The following is a 20136-nucleotide window of genomic DNA, read 5'->3' as shown; positions in this document are numbered from 1 at the left end:
TTCACGCAGCGAGCCCGCCTGTGTGAGTGGGTGGGTGCATGTCTGTGTGTCTGTGTGCATCTGAACAAAAGATTGTACATATCATTCACTGTGTGCGGCAAGCATGCACTGCCAGCATAAGCATACATGAGCTGTACGGCCTTATTGCCCTCAGTCTTGCACGGTTTATTACCCTCTGTGTGTGTGTGTGTGTGTGTGCTCGTGTGCACTGGAGTGTGCGTGTGCCTTCTTAGGCTTGTGTGATGTGTAGTAACAGGAAGTTCAGCATCAATGGCTGTAGTGAATTCATAGCCAAAATATCTAGTCTAGTATTCTAGACAGCAATCATAGAAAAAACAGAAATTCATATGAGACAATTTTCCAAGAGTTGTGTTAGAAGCACATCTGAATTGTGCATATCCTTTTGTATACCATATAAATATATATCTTGGGCAGCCTAACTAAAAATAGCAGGAACCAAGAAATATTGAACATTTTTTTAGCAGTATGACAAGCTCCTGCTACAATGAGAAGTAAGTCAGATACATTAAAAGGGATGGAAACTAAAGTGCATTATTATAAGTAAATGAAGAAAACTAATAGTAGAAAATATCAGTAAAGTTTGACAAAGTTGGGGCAATTCATTTTAAAGTTATCATTTTTCTAAAGCTCTGGCACACTGCATCAAGTGTTTAAAGAAAATAAAGGGGAAATTTGATATAAAGAGAAGTTCTGGACCAAGCAGTTTCCCTAATTATAGTTGATATCCTGCTATATCAGCAGGCATTAAAAAGCCGTATATGAAAGCACTAATTTGCATACATTATACTTTAGCACACTGTGCATGTATACTGTGCATGTATACACACATGCACACACACACACACACACACAAACATGCATGTGCATGTGCATGTGTGAGTGCATGTATACACACATGCACACACACACACATGTGTGTGCATACTATGTGCATGTGTGACTGTGAGATACAACATGTAGCAATAGGTGGAGTGCACTAATGAATACTGTATACCGGGTAAGCTGTTATTTTCGTGAGGGATTAATTTTCTTGAATTTCGCGAATCACAGTTGGATCGCGAATTTAACACACGGAAATGTCTCTAAGTGCCCTGTTAATTGTGCATTAACTTAAGTGTCGGCGTCAATTCGTGAAAATATCTCACGAAAATGCCTATGGCCTTGTCTTTTGTGAAAATATCTGTCCGCGAAAATAACCGTGTATACAGTACATGACTGAATGTATAATATGACACAGTTTACCCTTTAAGTTGCAGAATCTTAAAACATGATCATACATGAGAAGGCTTTATCGAATAGATTTCACTTTACCTCACTACAATGTAAAAAAGATTTGATTACCTTCCTTTTTTCTTTGGGATTCACAAAAGTTATCTTTTTATAGGCCCTTCATGTACATGGCGTAGCAGTAATTTCCCTAACAGCCAATCTAGTCATAAAAGAAGCATCTTACATACATGTAGACTTACGTGGAAGGAAATATGGGACCAATTAAGTTTCCTTGCCACATACGATATCTTGTATTAGTAGTGTTCGCTGTACGATGTAGGCCTATCAAGTTCCCCTGTAGCAAGAAATTTACTTGTTCATTGGTTAAGAAATGCTCTGCCATACTACCTATTAAGTGGAGATCATTGTATTCAGTTGAGCTGTTGAAAAGGAAGCATTCAGTGCCTCTGGTATGATCACATAAAACATTTTAATTAATCCCAGTAAAAAGGATTGAGAACTTAAGTCTGGTTCACAAACTTGGCTTGAAGGCAACACTTGCACACAGAGTAGGGATTTCAAGGTTACAATGCCCTTTGACTTCTCTGAGATGTGTTCGTAGGGTCGCTTCTTTCATTTAGAAATGCAGGGAACAGAATGGCCACATGCTTCAAGGACACATTGGCTGTAAACATACATGTACGCTCGAATTCAGATTTTCAGTGTACCAATGCTCCTTCCAAAACCAAGCTCCAATATTCCAGCATATTTCCCACCCTTAATTGCTGCAATTCTGCAGAGTTGATGAACATATAAGGTTGTTTTGAAACGCATTTATAGTTCGGACCTGCCCATGCACCCCACTGTCCACTATATGTCTCAGCTCCTCAGGGTCAAACTGGGCAGGGGAATGGAGCTGCCCAGTGACAAGGCTTCCCAATCAACTTCTGACAGAGTTGATAAAAGCAACAAACAAAATCCAAGAGGTGTTTACAAATGCATTTCAAACATGGCAAAGTTAGCCTTGTTTCTGTAAAGCCTTCTCTTGCTGTAATAATGTCAAGCATAGGAAATAGAAATGTTTCTGAGGACAGCTGGAGCAAAGCCCCAGGTAAATGGAGACAATTAAGCCTCTAACCCCTAGCCATGACAGCTAAGCCCCCAAGTGATGAGAGAGAAGCCCATGCAGAATTGGCCTTGGACTGATGCACTCAGCCATCAGCTCACTCTGCTCATAGTTTTCAACACCAACAGCAGGAGGGTCTATGCAGAAGACTAGGGGGTACAACATATCAATGCCATTCTAGCCTTCGAACAAGGCCTCACTGCTGAGATTTATATAATAGGGCGCAGCTGAAAAAAGACCTTGGGTGGGAGTGGAGACAGTCTAGCCCATTGGGCCTTTTCTTATAATTTCTTTGGTTGTTTCTGATGTAAACTCTTTACCAAGATGGTGGTGACCTTTCAGCAATTGAATTTATAATTCACATGACATCAGCCCATGCTTTATGTGCAAATTTCATGCAAATTGATTTATTCAACACTACCAGTTCCCTAGGTCTCATGTACACACATATAAAATGGAATGGTCTGAGTAACTCATCAGACTCTTTACATGCACTGCACTTTGTCATTGTTTCATCCACAATGTGACATTTTGTAGTACCGGTACTACATTCACAGCAGATATTGCATAATTTGCCAACAGTATGATTAGGCACAATGGAAAAGTTGGAAAATGAACAATGATAGTTTCACTGCTATTATGCAACCTAGATGACCTAGCTACCACATCGGACTCAATGGCATGGACTAAACCCACTTCAAACTTTTACTGCAAGCTTAAACTGTCAGCTAGACTCTTAGTCATATCTGCAAAGTTTTCTAGATACCTCATTTATTTTTTAATGCTAGTGAATAACGATAATCAAACTCTTTGTCTTCAATCTTCCCAACTTTCCCCATCTGATTTGAATAGTAAATCTAAGTCAGAGGGTATTACAAACTCATTGAATATTTAATATTTTATATAACAGGCCTAAGAGTAAGAATATTGATAATTTCACGTTATCATTTGAAGATTTACTTGAATGTAAATTCCACTTAACTGGCTTGTCTGAAGTGTGGCATGTTACATCCCCCGACCCCTCTTTTGTTGAGAGTTTTGGACACAACAATTATTGCTTATCATTGTCCCAAATAGATCATATTTACAATTCAAAATGAACATGGTTGAAAATCCAATTTATGCTGGAACTATTACTGATCTCATTGATCATTTAACTGTTTTTGCAAGTCCAGAACGGAATAAAAGTGTAAGAAGGCAACCCACCAGTTTACACTGTCTAGGAGTATAAGTATTACAACGCGAATAATTTTCATGACAATTTACGATCAGAGAATTGAAAGTCTATAACTGATGATGCGAGTGGGGCATATAATAATTTGAAAATATTTCTGAAGGTATGTAATTTACATGCTCCTTTTGTCAAGAAAAGTAAAAGTTTGGTAAACAACAGAAAACAATGGATAACCAAGACAATTAAATAGTCAACTAAAGTTTTAAAAAATAAAGGTTGCTTTAATGAGAAAATGGTGGTATCTAGGTGTAAAGACGCATTTGTGTCAGAATACTAAATATATAAAAGTATTACAGGAACGTTCTCATGACTGTCTTGAGAAATGTGAACAGGTATAATACAGTAATCTCTTTGAAAGTCAGAAGGATACAAACTGAACGTGGAAATCAATTAACAATGTGTTACATGGTACAAATGGACCCAAGTCCCAGTATGTGGAGAAGTTGTGTGTACAAAATGATAGTGGTGAAAAGGTTCCATCTCAGACAGAAATATATAAAGTAATATGTGAAGCTTTTAAGTATTATTAAATTTTAAATGTTGGACTAGATTTAACTGAAAAGATTACTTAAATAACACAAAATTCTTTCTAGAGAATTTATTAAGAGAGGGTAGGGCATGATCTTTTTTCTTTTTTAACACAGTTTGAAGTTAGAAATCAATTTGTTAATCTAGACACAAATAAAGCATTTGGCTTTGATAATATTGCAACACGACTGTTACAAGATAAGGTAGATTTAATTGACCTTCCATTGTCTTATATCTGTAATATGTCTTTGATTGAGCAAACTTTCCCTGCTGCAATGCATATTGCAAAAATATGCCTATTAATAGAAAAGGTGAAAAGGATGTTCTTAGTAATTATTGGCCAAAATTGATTTTATCGCTAATAGGGATTTTTTTGTTTTTTGAGAAATCAGTCAATCAAAGGTAGCTAAATATTTCTGAGACTAATAATTTCTTTTACGATGGACATGGTTTTTGTAAAGCTTTTAGCACAAATCTGTCTCTTGTTGGTCTACAATGTATGTCAAAATCATTAGAGATAGAATAACACAAGTGTTTACTGATTTCAGGAAAGCATATTGATACAAAAAAGTCATGATATATGTGCAGTTTACAACATACTATGGGGTCACACAGGCACACCTCTCCAGTGGCTACAAGACTATTTGTTTATACAGGGTGCTACATATGCACTTGCCCAATTGCCCGGGGCAAGTGAAAATCAAAGTCGGGCAAGTGTTTTGGAACAATAAGAAAAACTGCTTGCCCGTATTCAGCAAGCAAAAAGTTTTGAAGCCACCTTTTTTTTTCACTTATTTCTGCCTACAAACCCACACAGTCAACCATAAAGAGGCCCAGGATAATGACTGTTTGGTGATACAATGCACTTTAATTTCATTTCAGGAATCTTCCAACTTAATATGTGATAAAACTCCAATGCAATGCAATACCACCACACGATCAAACATAGTTTGTTACTCAAAATGTGTGTAAGCGTGCGAATCAATGTGTGCTGTTTATTCAAATGAATGTATTCTACTAAGCCCTTGACTTACATGTCATTTACTCTATATTTTTCTTATATTATGGACTTTCTTTTAGGGCAATCAAAAGTCATGTTTGGGCAAGTGTTCTGCAACAATTTGAAAACCTGCTTGCCGAGTCGGGCAAGTGGTAAAAAAATATTATGTAGCACCAGGCCTCGAAATAGGATTTTGGAGGGGCAAGGCCATTTAGAGAAGGGCACTTTTTCCAGGAGGCCAGGGCACTTAGGTCAGTCAGAGGGGCACCAAGGCCACATTGGAAAGGGCATGTTGGGTGTTTATGAAAAAGGAAAGAAGAAAAAAACTGAGAAAAACAAACACACACACACACACACAAACACACACAAAGTGCAACACACAACAAAAACCTCTTCCCTACAGCTGTAACACATTCCCGATTTCCTCGTTTCTATCAGGTGAAACGACATGTTTTTAAAACAGGAATAAAACAACAGTAGGTATTGATCGAAACTCGACATCCTTTCAGGCCAGCCAGGCCAGGCTGCCATGTAACTTCAAAGCACATTCCGACAGCTGGCTGGCAAAACCACATGGCAAAGGAATTTGCGCGCCCGTGTGAATTGCTCGATGGAGGGCCTGGGAGCATGGGTGATTAGTCTGTGAGCTATCAAAAGCAGACCTTTTGAACAACTGCAAACATCATGATACTATTTTGTCTTCCTTTTGGCCTCAAAGAAAAACATCAAAAAGACGAGTTGAGTATCACAAGTTTGTACATCGCCATGCAAAAAGATTACTACACTCATGTCATGATACGAAATGAATAAATATTCCAAGACAAAAACAAAGCAGCCTCAGGTATCATTCTACAGACGGTGACATCGAGACACCATGCATTCACCATGCACGTTGGGGAGCAACGTGTTGGAGTTGGCAGGGAGGGGTGATCCAGGAGTTTGTGAGAACTTCCTGAGTTACAATCTCAAAGCAAAGCTGAAGCTTCTTGTGGTCTCACACCCAGCAAATCTGCATGCTAGTTCTCAATTCGAAGGAAGTTTATCTCTGATCTGTTGAGTTATTTTTGCTGAATCATAGAAGCTTACCATGCCTGAAGTTCAAATAGAAGGTTGCCAAAAAATTCATATTCACAAAGCTTCAGAATTTTCTGACACATTGCCTACTATATTTATTTGAAATGACAAATTTAGAGGGTACAAATCAATGTGGATGATGATCATCCACATCCGATGATTATCCACATATTTGCATCCTCAAAATTTGACATTTCAAATGCATTAAAAATCTTCCAGTAATTTATTTTAAGCTGTTGATGCAGCAGTAAAGACGTCAGAAATTTCATATGAACTTGAATATTAGTCAGGATAAAGACAAAAAAAAACAAAATCTGCACAAAAAAATACAATTCTTTCATTGTCACTGGTAGTCAAATTTGTGTTTTCACGAAAAATTTGACACACTACTAACACCTCAAAATCGCAGGAGAGTGATAAGAAATAAAGAATCATTACGTTCGTAATCCTGGGTCTTCGCCCTGGGGCTTAGACTTGAGCTATCTTTGATAATTAAACATTCTTTCCCTGTTCATCTCCAAGACCGCAGACAGTTCATGACCTCCAAGAATGCGCCAGTACGTGCGGTTTCTTCTGTTGATTGGTCTCTCTCTCTCTCTCCACCCCTCCACATTCCCCAGTCTGGCACCTTGGCATCGTGGGATTTTTCTTTTTTCTTGGTGAACTTCGTGTTCACTCTTTACTACTCTATCTGATTAGGGACTTTTCGATTTGCACGTTGAGAAAGGCGTCACCCGGTTATGACGTAGTTTTTACGTACTGCGCATGTGCGAGTGTCGACCCTCGGGTCATCGCACAAATTTCGAACGCGTTAACCCGGTTATAACCGTCCACCCAAATCGGTTGCGCCGTGCTCAACCCACCTTGCTACGACGTCACACTCCTCTCGGGTATCGTGCGAAATAGCACGATGACTCTCGGGAAATCCGTGCTCAGTTCACCTATTTTCCTTTTTCTTTCGAGAGAATATTTATATTCTAATTACATGAAAGCTTATGATCTTGATACGTCACAGCAGCAGCGCTGACATACAAACTACAGCCTCTGGTACCTACTTTATTTGACCGTTTTCACTGTTTCGCACTTGGCAACTGCCTACCGTAGTCCCACACATACATTTACACGTAATGCTGTACGCAAACAGATCTTGGTGCTTTTGGCCTAGCTAGTGCAGCAGTGCATTTGCCTAGTAGTCTTACCATGCATCATGTTTTAAAATCCACATAATTCCTCCCAGGATACGCATATAGTCAAAGTCAAAATAAATATTACAAGTACAGAAACGAGTCACAAATTCCGCATATATAAATATGCACGCAAGGCACAGGTTGCCTCCTGCACACGCCACGAGACGTGACGCCGGCGCCCGAAATCGAAATGTGTTTTAGCAGCGGGTCAACGTACAGACGTGATGCGTTGACGTACGGTTGCGCTCGGCGGCACGTCCTTCTCGTTCACCCAATCGAAAACTCCTTAATATAAATGCGCTGCCTAGCTAGTAACTCTATGGCCGCTGCGGAGGCAGTCGGGACAGTAAAAGCCGGTTGGGCGTACATGTACGTACACATCGTCTCGTATCTCGGAAAGATACTTTTGAGTTTGAATCAGATATATTGGGACGCGAGTGAACTGAAGGTATGATATCTGAGATCAGGAAAGTTGTTCAAGCTTATTAAAGTGTAGACTTTGAGAAAGGGCATATCATACGTCATAAATAATAACTTTCATTCTAAAAGGGCACCACGGCCACAAGAAAAAGGGCACATTTTTTTTTTGGCCGTAACTTTGATCAAAAATAAAAAGGCATTGCGGCCAACGAGAGGGGCACCGACGGCCATGGCCGTCGGTGGCTGTCGGTTAATTCGAGGCCTGTAGCACCCTGCTGTATGTTAGTTATGATGGGAAAATATCTCCCAGACAACTTAAAACTTGCGGGGTTCTTCAGGCATCTGCTTTGGGCCCATCACTGTTTTTTTTTTTTTTTTTTTTTATTAATATTCACGATTTGTCTAATTCACCTAATTTGTTTAAATTCAAATTTTGCAGATGATAATAATCTATTTAATTTCCCAGTCAATGACAGTAGAGTAGATATGCCTCAAGTCATTGTGCATTTTTGTGATGTAGGTAATTTGTGTAATGTTAATAAATTGAAAATTAGCGTCAAAAACAAAGAATATTATTGTTAGGGGAAGACATCAATCGGTCAAGTTGAAGGGGAAATGACAATAGCTAATAGAGTAATTACAGAAGTAGATGTTGTTTCATTTGTTGGTCTACATATTGAAAAAATTTAAGTCGGAAAACTCACATTGAAAAGAACAGAAACCCGAGGAAAAAGGTTGGTGTATTATTTTGACTAAGGAGTTATAAAGGTACCAAAGTATATTTTGATACTGATGTATAAGACACTATTGTAACCTCATCTTGAACATGGAATAGAAGTTTGCGGGAGTACTTACGAATCAAATTTTTAGTGCCTGTATATTACCTATTAAAAAAATGCAAGAGCCATATCTTTCAGCCCTATTATGAGTCCATCAACTGAGTGCTAATATTTCAAAATTTATACTTCTCAATATTTTTCAATTATATAAACCGTGTGTTTATTCATTTATGTATAATCTTATAAATGGTAATCTAACTCATTCAGCTTTTACATATTGCTCATTCGTATTCCATAAAATACTATAAGTACTACAAGAAAACATTTAATTTTCCTTAGATTAAGACTAAGTATGGAAATTTTTCTTTATCATTCATTGGTGTACCTTTATGGAATGATCTGCCGTTATGCATACTATAAGTATTACAAGAAAAACATTTAATTTTCCTTAAATTAAGACTAAGTATGGAAAGTTCTCTTTATCATTCATTGGCATACCTTTATGGAATGATCTGCCGTTATGCTACGAGAGTACTCATTCTACAGATCATTAAAATCACATTTGTTGGTTGTGTAATACCCGCATTATTACTATGTGTGCTATTGCCAATCTTTACTGCTGAAAATTGTACATTAATATATGGGCACTATAAATGGGTAATTTGTGTGCTCTGGACATTGAGTAATTTCTTTTGAAAATATCCATTTGAATAACTTTTTTTTTTTTTAATCATGTGGATAAATATTGTGAGGTGAAATAAAATAATCAGGCTTGTTGAGTTTCTTGTTGTTTTTGTGTGATGTGCTGGCTTCTTTGTCTTTAACACCTTGGGGTTCAGAATGCATTCTGCTGAAATACAGCAAAATGCGGAGACTCAAAATTCAAGGAAGGAATAGGCGATCTGATGCCATCTCTACAGACACTCCATCCAGAGCACAGGAGTTCTAGCAAAGACCAGACATAGCAACATGTGTTCCCAACTGCAAGTCTGTTAGAAGAGTTGATTGACCACGGTACATTCTGCAGAGTACTGTTGAATACACCAGAGAGGAGTTCCACAAGGGAAATCAAGGGGCGAAGCTTGGAAAATCTTTATTCACTATTATACTGAGGATAAGCAACATTCTCCTTCACAAGAAGGAGCAATTAGATCAATGCTTATGGGAGGTATGCATCAACATTGATCTCAAGCTCCGGAGTTTGAACAGGGAATTGGTTTGAGAGAATCAGAAGACAATCGCAAATCGCTATGATCTGTCAGACCTCACACTATGTGAAGGTGGAAAGCTGAAGTGCATTGATTGAAAATTCACTGAATATGGGGTAGGAAAGTTAGACAGTGTAGTTGATGCAGTCCTGCAGAAGAAACCTGAAAAACCACAGAATCACCAAGTGGAAGAAGTAAAGCAATGTAATGTATGCACCTGGAAAGAAGAGAGTTGCTCTTACACAGAAAAGTGGATCACTGAAAGCACAAGTTGAAGAGCTGAAGGATGAACTAACCCAAGTCATCTCGTTGAAGCCAAGTGGCAGCAGAAGCAGTTTGCCATTGTCAGTTCCTGCCCTCCTCCATCCACAATCATCACAGTTATGGAATTGCAGTTATGGAGAGCTTTGCAAGGGGTACCGTCCTATGAGAAGGCCCCATCATCGCTTCAAAGACATGTGCAAATGCGACATGAAGATATTTGACACCAACACCAGCACATGGGAAGGTGCAGCTGACAATTGTCAGCTGTGGAGAGGCGTCAAGAGGGCTGAAGCTGCAAGGAACGTACAGCAGACTGACAAGAGAGCCAGGAGGAAGACAAGGGTAGCCTCGGTCTCAGCCTCAATGGACTTCATCTCCTGCTTGTGCTCCAGAGATTGTCACTCAAGAGTGGGACTGTACAGCCACTCAAGGTGGTGCAAACTTCTTGCACAGTGCTACGCCATAATTTCTCAATACGAATGGTTGCCAACGTCAACACCTGTATTATGCAAGAGGTACAAAGTACCCACTGGTACCAGAGCCAGGTCACAGTCCACACTTTCATCTTGTAATACTGTAAATGTCTATAGTTTTGTGTGATTAAATTTGTGCGCTTTCTCGCACTGCAAAAATCTGTGTGGTGGAGAAGGATGTGTTGTGGTTAAGCATGTGGTTCTAAATGTGGTTAAAGAAAACACATCTGTTGTAATGACAGACAGAAGCACCCTTATGAAAGCATGCAAACCAAGGCTGAGCAGAGCAGCAACCAAGGATGGCCACTGTGTTCATGAGGACATTCCTTCTGTGTGAAATATTAGAGATCAACTGTAAAAGGGCCTCAAGCACAGATGCAAATATGATTCCTGGGGTGCAGCGGATTCATGCCATAGTAGGCATCAAACCATATGTCTTTAAAGCAAGAAGATTTTCCTGCTTTTGCCTTGAATGTCTTTCGGGAGAGACCTGCCTAACAAGAGCATTTTTGACCCCTGGGTACAAAAGATGGGTTTCGAAAAAAAAAAACGCAATGGATCCTTCTATTCATGGATCCCAGAATCTACAGATGACCCCTGATCAATCTTTAAGAGTTATACAGGAGATTGATGAGACCAATGCTGATCCACCTTCTGTTCAGGTATCAGAGGATGTCTCATAAGAACTTTCATTCATGCAGGCAACAAGCAATGTCACCAATGATGATTTCCAATGGATTCAACTGGCTGTTACATTGGACGATCCTTCCTTGCTGATGCCAGAGAAAAATATGGCTGCAGATGATCCACCCACTAGTCATGGAGCAGAGATCAACAGGAACCCAGAAGTATCTTCAGAAGTATCTCCAGTGCAGGTTCTGTAACCACACATCACTTCAGTTGGATTCTCATCTGTTCAGGTCTCTGAGGCTTCTGATGCCCATGACAATCCTACTAGGATTCAGGTTGACGTGATTGTCAGAGGAGATGTTGTCCTGGTTTCAACAAGACCACTACATGCATCTGATTCCTCAGTCAGGAACCGCTGCGAAGATTTCATGAAAGTCCGAATTTCAGTTGGAAAGGGTGTAAAGAGCATACGCCCCAAAGAATATAGTGCTACTGAAGTCATTGACTTCATTGGAGAAGCAAGTTATTGGACACAGTGTATAACGCAGCTCTGTGATTAATACAGAATGATTGTTTGGTGTACAAGTGAAACACTCCACTTCCTCTTAGAACTCACATAGTACACTCTTTATATTGTGAAAATGTGTAAGGCTTCATATGAGTAAATAGACAAGTTTAGTTTCTTAGCATATATTTCAAGTATGAGTTTAACTGTCTTTTTATTCATATTTTATTTGCAAGTCTTTTTATCTGTAAATCCTTCACATTTTTTTAATGTTAACATATATATGATTTTCATTTGTGAGAGCTTCATTATAAAGTTAATTTGATTGCAACTGAGAGCTACTGATTTGTTTTCTTTTGTCCTCTTTCTTGAATGTGTGCTGAGTGATTTGTCCCCCCCCCCCTTCCCCTTGTATAGCCTGTATTATCCTACTGCTTTAGTTTTATGGCAATATCAAAACAGCAAAATGTTCTACAGTATTTGAATGTGGGTTACGTATATCATGCCTTTAGAAAGATCTTTTGTCTGTAGTACTTAGTACATGTGAGAATATTTGAAACTTCAAAATTTCATTCTGAAAATTATGGACTCAATATGTGTATTTCTTAATTTTCTTCTAGACACACTAAATGACGCTTTAATCTAGTGAAGCAAGGTCAAGTGACCCATTAAAGAAGACATCTCCAGAGAGTCGATCAAAAACATTCTTTGTCGAATGTCTATTACAGATCCTATTCTCTTGAAGCAACAAAGTAGCACAAGATAGCATTTTTTTTTTCTTTTCTGTTGTAAACAGAGCTGCCAACAAGGTAGTGGCTATACTTTAGACTACTGTGTATTATTCTGTATATACTTTAAAGCCAGAAATGATCTAATGTATTTTAATTTTGCAAATTTCGCATTGTGAAACTGAATAAAAACATTTCGCCTGTGTTATTCTTTGGGTGTTGGTCCCCTATCTTATTAAAGTAAAATTTTCTTCCTCAATCAATGTAAAAACTGTATAGATATACACATTTATTAATGAATGTAAATTGAAATGAATGAATTTAAGTGATGGCATTGTTATTAAATTATACAATTGTAGTTCTTTTTAGATCGAAAATACAATGAAGTTGTTATACTCACTGCTTTATGTCTTCAACTATGGCTGATTTAAAGTAAGGTGATAGAAGAATGAACAATGCAAATTGAAATTCCTGTTCAAAGAGCCTAGGTGTGTTTATTGGATTTGGGATGTGATCTCTGAAATTTCAGTTTGGTCCCTCTAAACCATAGAGATGTATTTCCCTATTGGTAAAAATATCCTCTTCAGTTTGAAATTTGGACAGGCAAATACAAACCATGTGATCTATGAATTACATGGTGTAATGGACAGGAAATGATAACTGCTGACCCAGTGACAACAACAAAATGCTTCTTCCACATATTTCGACATTCCAGCCTTTTGTAATGCAGATTATGCTAATGAAATACTAAATATACTTGAAGAATGCAATATCCTCAAATCCTTCATATGGGGTACAGTGCACTCTTAAGAACACTGAAATTTCATTACAAAAAACTTAAAAATGTTTCCCATGCCTTGGATTTCCTCTGTACTTTTTTTTTTAATGCAACCCTGATATAGTAATGAAACTAGAAATGTCGCTTTGGCGACTGGTATGCCTCCGCCATAATGCATGATTTTCCCAATAGGTCTAGATAGTACATGTGGACAATGTGTGATTACATTTTCACAAAATTGGCAAAATATTGAAATGACAAGTTTGTCACAAATGTGTTGAATGTTCACCTTCCTTGACCTAGGTTTAATTGGATGAATAGGAGAGCATGTATCTAGGGATTTAAGGACTTTAACTTGACTTTGACCCATTCATACATTTAGGCATTGAGTAATTTTCAAGGTACAGGTGTGGAGAAAAAGTGCAATTTCTGAATTGAATAGTAAATTGTTACCATTTTCATCTGGCCCTTGACCCTAAAATTCATAAGATAATTACTTTCAGGTAGAACATGCATAATATGTACTAAGTTTCAAGATAACTTGAGCCACTTCCGAGATCTGGAGGAAAAAGTTAGTTCAGCACTTTCACTTGATCTTTGACCTTTTGACCTTTGAGGCAAAAAAAGAAGAAAAAAAAACTTTCCAGAGAATTTCTATTAGGTTACACATGCATACACCAAGTGTAAAAAAATAACCCTGCTGGCATTGCATAAATATGAGGGTAATAGTAAAATTTTGAAGTCTTGCACTTGACCTTTGACCCCTGACCTTTGACCCCATGAACCCAACATTCTCTAGATAATCACTTCCAGTCAGTACATGTATATACTATGTTCCATGAAGATACCTTGAACAATTTCCAAGGTACGGAGAAAAAAAAGAAGTTTTAATATTTTTACTTGACCTTTTGACCTTTGACCTCATGACCCAAACTTTCACCAGAGAATCTTAATTGGGTAATACATGTATACACTAAGTTTCAAGAAAATATCTTCAGGCATTCAATAGATATGGTGGAAATAGTGAAATTTTATGTATTTGACCCTGACCTTTTGACCTTTGACCTCATGACCCAAACTTTCACCAGAGAATCTTAATTGGGTAATACATGTATACACTAAGTTTCAAGAAAATATCTTCAGGCATTCAATAGATATGGTGGAAATAGTGAAATTTTATGTATTTGACCTTGACCTTTTGACCTTTGACCTTGAGCATGTGCACCCAAAAGTTGATAGGCACAACTTCACCCCCTAATACACATACATGCCAAGTTTCATTAGGATACCTCAACAGCTTTCGATAGTTACCTTGTCCACAAAATTCATTACGGATGGACGGAAGGACGGACGGACGGAAGGACGGACGGACAACCCGAAAACATAATGCCTCCGGCATCACTTCGTGGCGGAGGCATAAAAATGTAGAAATCTCATAGGTCCATGTTTTATTCTTTATTTCTTATTTTTCTATCTTTTTAGACAGGAAATTCAATGTATTGTATACTTTGGAAATTAAAAAGCTTTGTAAAGTTCAAGTTACTGTCCTACTTGTGTGTTACATAATATGTTCACATATAATACAATGATACGTGTCCTATGTTATGTATTTGGAATTTTAACAAACTCTATGTTAGTGCAGGTATGGCCTTTCCTTACCATGCACACATACAACAGTTTGCCCGATTATGGAAGAAATTAGAACTAACACATTTCATTTTTTTTTTTTTTGATAATGCACAAATGAAAATGGCATTAATGATGAATGCATGATTTAAAATGATACAAATCATGAATTCATGTTTTCAAAAGTATGGACAACCTGAATTGTCTTGACCATAATGTATATCAGTAAAATGGTTATTGTCAGATTATTACAAATATGTGTATTCTTTGTATGAGGAATCTATCATTTTGTTTTTTTGGTTTTGCACTGTCTTTATGTTTTTATGTTTTCTAGATTGTTTTTTTTTGTGTAATAGCACTAGTGCACTTTAGAAACACCTGTATGAAGTGCTATATTATGCAATTGCTAATATTATCATTATCATCCTTATCATTATTCATTATTATCATTATTATTATTTTAACATAATTTCTGTACTACTCCACATGCTACTTGCCCCATCTTATTAAATGCATGTCCCACTTGGATGCCCCCTCAAGCTCTATTTCATTAAAAGTCATCTTTTCCTACTCAAAAACATTTATTAGGCAACCAAACTCTGCAATATGATTATTCTGAAGAGAAGTTAAATTTTGCACATTTTTCCAAACCAAAACTACCCATTTACCACTGAAAAGCCAAAATATTCTTGTTTATTGTAGTATCATTATATCAGACTCATTTATCTAAATTTATAGTCAGCGATGTATTATCATGTCAAGTCTTCAACTCAAATATTTTATTATGTGAATAGTTGTAAATATGTTCATGTTTCATGTATTTTCAAACTTATAAGTATTCATTGCATTGTACTCATTACCTTTATAGAACCTTTGTATTAGACAGAGTATCAGACTTGATTAGCGTTCATGCATTTTTTTTTTTTTTGGTATCTTTTATTTTGTATTTATGCATGTGTCTTTTATTATGTACTATGCCATGTAAACATATCAAGAATTTCAACTTCAAACTAACTTTAAACATGGAAGACATGTTCTTGCATCCTTAAAAGGTCTATAGGGGATACAAATGTTGTAGAAAATGTATTCAGCTATCAGATATGATTTTTTTTTTGGTTTTTTTTGTCAGTAATACTCAATAGTACTCTACATTTAAAGGGACTGTACAGTACTGGTTGAGGTGGGGATTCATGTTTTGAACATTCCTAAGTGAGATAACGAGAAACATCTTATGAAATATTTAAGAGCATGTAATTTTAAGAAGGATTCAACGTTCATTTGATGAAAATTGGTTTTCAAATGGCTGAGATATCCAAAAAAGTGATAATAATAAAAGGCGACAGGCCACAACTTTATTAGGATCTCTTTGTTTCACCTTGTTTTTGGATATCTCAGCCATTCCTAAACCAATTTTCATCAAATAAACTTTTGATACCCCTTTGAATTGCATGCTCTTTGACATCTCATAGAGTGGTTTCTGAATATCTCGCAAAACGTTAATTGCTAAATCCTCACCTGGACCAGAACTGTACACACCCTTTAATGATCAAAAGTGTACGGCAATTACAACCTAGACTATGCACACTTTGCACAATTTCCACTTTCAAGTTTCATGGATAAAATTTTGGTCTGAGAGTAGATAAGTGCACTTACATCAACTTATATGACTTATATGAAAATATGACATTTTGTACATACTTAAATTTTTCATAACCTAGAATATTGCAAAAATGATAAGATAAGCGATAGGTAAAAGGCTTTCCATTCTGCCACCATTGCCAGGAACAGGCACTCTGATGATAGCTACAGTTGTCACTACTTCATGGGAGGGGTGTCCTACAATACTACTTTATCAAGCCACTCCATTATATGATTAACTCAGCACCATGTTAGACCTTATGTGCCAGTTATTGGAATTTCATATGCGACAGGCTGTGGCTTCACTGCGGATTCAAATGTGGAAAGAGGCATGTGCGGGATGTATGCCAAATAAAGAAGCTATAATCACCAGAAAAAAAAAAAAAAGGTCACTTTGCCTTTGACACTTTCAATGCAGAGAAAGAGGGAGCATATCAGGGTTGGGGGTGGAGCTGGTCAAGGGTCAATTACGATCACCTCACATTACCACGCATACATATCACCCACTTCCAGATGTGTTTCAACAGAGGAAAATTTGAGGTGTCACTGTGCCTTACCACACATCCCCTTGTTTCACCTCACATTACCTTAAAACCTTCAAAACCTGGAAAGACGTTCTTTAATAGACATCATATACCTCATAATCCAGATTCTTATCACTGATTGGTCAAAAGTATACCATGTGATATGGTGCAGTTCCATCTAAAAATGCTTCAGGGTTTTGACTTTCTATCAAATGCGTAAGGCCACACACGATAGAAATCCCTAAACCCTATGATAAAATACATGTAAACCCTCTGTGACTTTTGCACAGATAATAATGTACTCTTAGACTTTGTGTGCAGTCTCTGCACCCTACACAATTAAATTTGATTTCAATTCACGTTTACGACTAGAACGCTATAATTGGTTACGTTACGCACATCGTTCAACACAGGCACTTCACACAGCGCACAGGAACGTTTCAACATGGCATGGCCAGTGCTCTTCCATGATTCAATGTTTTGAATGCAGAACTGGAGGATTTGGAGCTGTGTGAGTTTTAGTGTAGTCTACTACTGTACAAAAACAATACAAGCAACTCACTGTGGCCTGTTTAGGTCTTGGCCTAGGCCTTCTTAGTATTTGACTAGCCCCAGATCTAGACATAGCTAGTTACTTGTTAGACCTAGTCTAAATTGATGAGGTATATAAAACAAATTAAACACCTTGGGGTGATAGAAGGGTTGGTATGAAAAGCACTTTGGGAATGATAATTTCCACCACCATCCTCATGAGCAGTCAATATTTGTATGATTATGAACTTGCCGGTGGTGAAAATCAGGACAGTGTCATCCCAGAGCCCAGTCTCTTTCAGGGTGTCCACTACCTTTCCAACAGCCTCGTCCATTGTGGCCACCATTCCTGCATAGGTTGCCCGCAGGGTGTTGTTGAAGTGAGCGTATGGCTTCATGTACTTCTCCGGTACTTGAAGAGGGCCATGCACAGATTGTAGGGGAAGGTACAGAAAGAGAGGCTGAAGAAAGAAGAAAGATGGCAGATGTGAATGGTGACATGTGTGTCCCAGTCTGGCTGACAGCAATGTTCATCATACAAGATGACAATTTTGGACTAAAAATAACAACATATTCATTTTGTACAGGAAATCTGTATCACTTTTTCTGAATTTTTATACCACAAATTTCCTCTAAGTTCCTCTTCCTTCATGTAGAGTTTCAAAAATTCATATTACAGCATAACATCATTATGACAAGGACCTACAAACTGCGATAATTACCTTGCTATATCAGGCCTCTCACTATATCAGGGTACAAAAAAGGAAATAGAAAGATTGGGACTTGCACATCACTTTGTTATGAGAGGGTTTTATCAAATCCAAACTCTTTGTGTCAGTTCAATTTTGGCTCTACACTTTCATTCATCTATTCAGCGATTCAAGCACCGTATGTGGTCATCCTCTCTTTCTGTCTCTTTTTCTCTTTCTGGTGTGTAAAGCATAGTGGGGATTTTCACTTTTCTATTTTACCTTTCCCGTGGACAATTTACCCAGAAATCATCTAACACTGAATGATTAACGACAACAAATGATATTCATATATAGGAGTACTACTGTAACAATAATTTTTCTAGATCAGTTACAACATGTACTTACAGACATAAACAAAACTAGAATAATTCATGCATAGTACAGATGAAAAAGGCATTTGCACTTACACTTGATATGTCAAACCAAATGTTTTCAGTAAACGTAAAGAGAAAACATATACCGTCAAACCTGCATTATATATTTAATAGCGGCCACCTATCTACGGCGGCCACTGAAAAATCCCCCAAAGAGAAGAGTCCTGTTAAAGATCCTGTGTATAGCGGTCATCTGTCTAACATGACCAGCGGCCACAATTTTGTTTTCTGCGGTAGAATTTAACCTGTCTATAGTGGTCACAGACCCGATGGAGCCATAGCTGAGCTGATAATTCAGTGCATGTTTTTCTACTTTACAGCCGCTCCAGTCATTCATGGGCAATGTTCAGTGATCACCACCGCTGCATTCATCACTTATTCAGTCATAACAATGCATTTCAGCTTTCTTCACGACTGTACACATGCTAAGGTACTGTGCAACAATTTGATAAACACCAGCAATGTTAAATGCATGAAACACATGTGTGCCTACGTATACACATACGAGGCCTTAAAGTGTGTAGTACTTATAGATCACGATGTATACAACGTTGATACATGTACAGTTCTGGAAATCTCTATCATCCGGACATGTTCACGTACTGAAGGACTTTTTTTTTTTCATCCAAAAATTGAGAAAAAACAGTGACTTTCATGGATCTATTTCACTAACTTCATAAGATGTGCATGATAGGTTTCTCAATATCTAATGAGGTAAAACATGTATGATTTTCACATAAAGATATACTTTATTTTTGTGAAGAAGGGACTACAATTTTGCGCAGGCTAGCATAGATTACACCACCAATGCGGGGTACGCTACCTGCCTAGCTGCCAGTGCACTGGGACGGCAGCTTGGATGGCAGCTATAGTAACATGTACATTAACATTGTGTCTCCCATATCCGGCCAATTCGCTTGTCTGGATGAGCGCCGGTCCCGACATGGCCGGATAATCGAGGTAGAACTGTACATGTAGGCAATGCACACTAAAGTTGGATGACCTGTCTAGAGTGGCCACTCTTTTTGTCTCCCTTGGGTGGCCACTATAGACAGGTTTGACTGTACATAATCACATAAACTGTGATCTACTGTACATAATTATGATTTATATATTGCACAAAGGAAAAAAAAATTGTTGGTTACAACAGCTGCAGCTTTAACTGAATTATTGTTGATCTAAAGAGAACTGTCTCTAAAATGAAGGGAGCTCTCCCTCATACTTACAAGTACTCCTAAGGCAAACACTGACATAAATTAAATTTCAAAATGGGGTCACTGCATTTCACATGCCCTTTCTTTCTGTTTTTGTATTCACGAATTACTTCCAACATACACTCATGCAATAATAACGGATCATGGTTATCTGCATTCAAACATCAAAACAATGTACCCTGCAGGAAATAGGCCCATATACAGTCAACCTTGCTTAAGTCGATCCCTCATAAAGTCGTGGTCTTTTCAAGTTCTCTTCTCTATATATTCCATTGATTTTAATCCCTCTAAACCCCCTTTCGGACTAGAGAGT

At 37.7% G+C, this 20136-nt stretch overlaps 1 protein-coding gene across 1 annotated transcript in view; it reads right to left on the bottom strand.

The window, feature by feature from the left end:
- LOC140238483 (arylsulfatase B-like) overlaps positions 1-20136 on the bottom strand; it is a 68827-nt gene that overhangs the window by 30027 nt on the left and 18664 nt on the right. The window contains exon 5 of the mRNA XM_072318388.1: positions 17737-17944. Within this exon, the coding sequence (XP_072174489.1) occupies positions 17737-17944 (208 nt within the window). The remainder of the gene's footprint in view (positions 1-17736; positions 17945-20136) is intronic.

The sequence above is a fragment of the Diadema setosum genome, chromosome 15 (genome assembly GCF_964275005.1).
Source record: "Diadema setosum chromosome 15, eeDiaSeto1, whole genome shotgun sequence".
Lineage (NCBI taxonomy): Eukaryota > Metazoa > Echinodermata > Echinoidea > Diadematoida > Diadematidae > Diadema > Diadema setosum.
The sequence above is the reverse complement of the archived record's forward strand: the minus strand, read 5'-3'. Positions and strand labels throughout refer to the sequence as shown.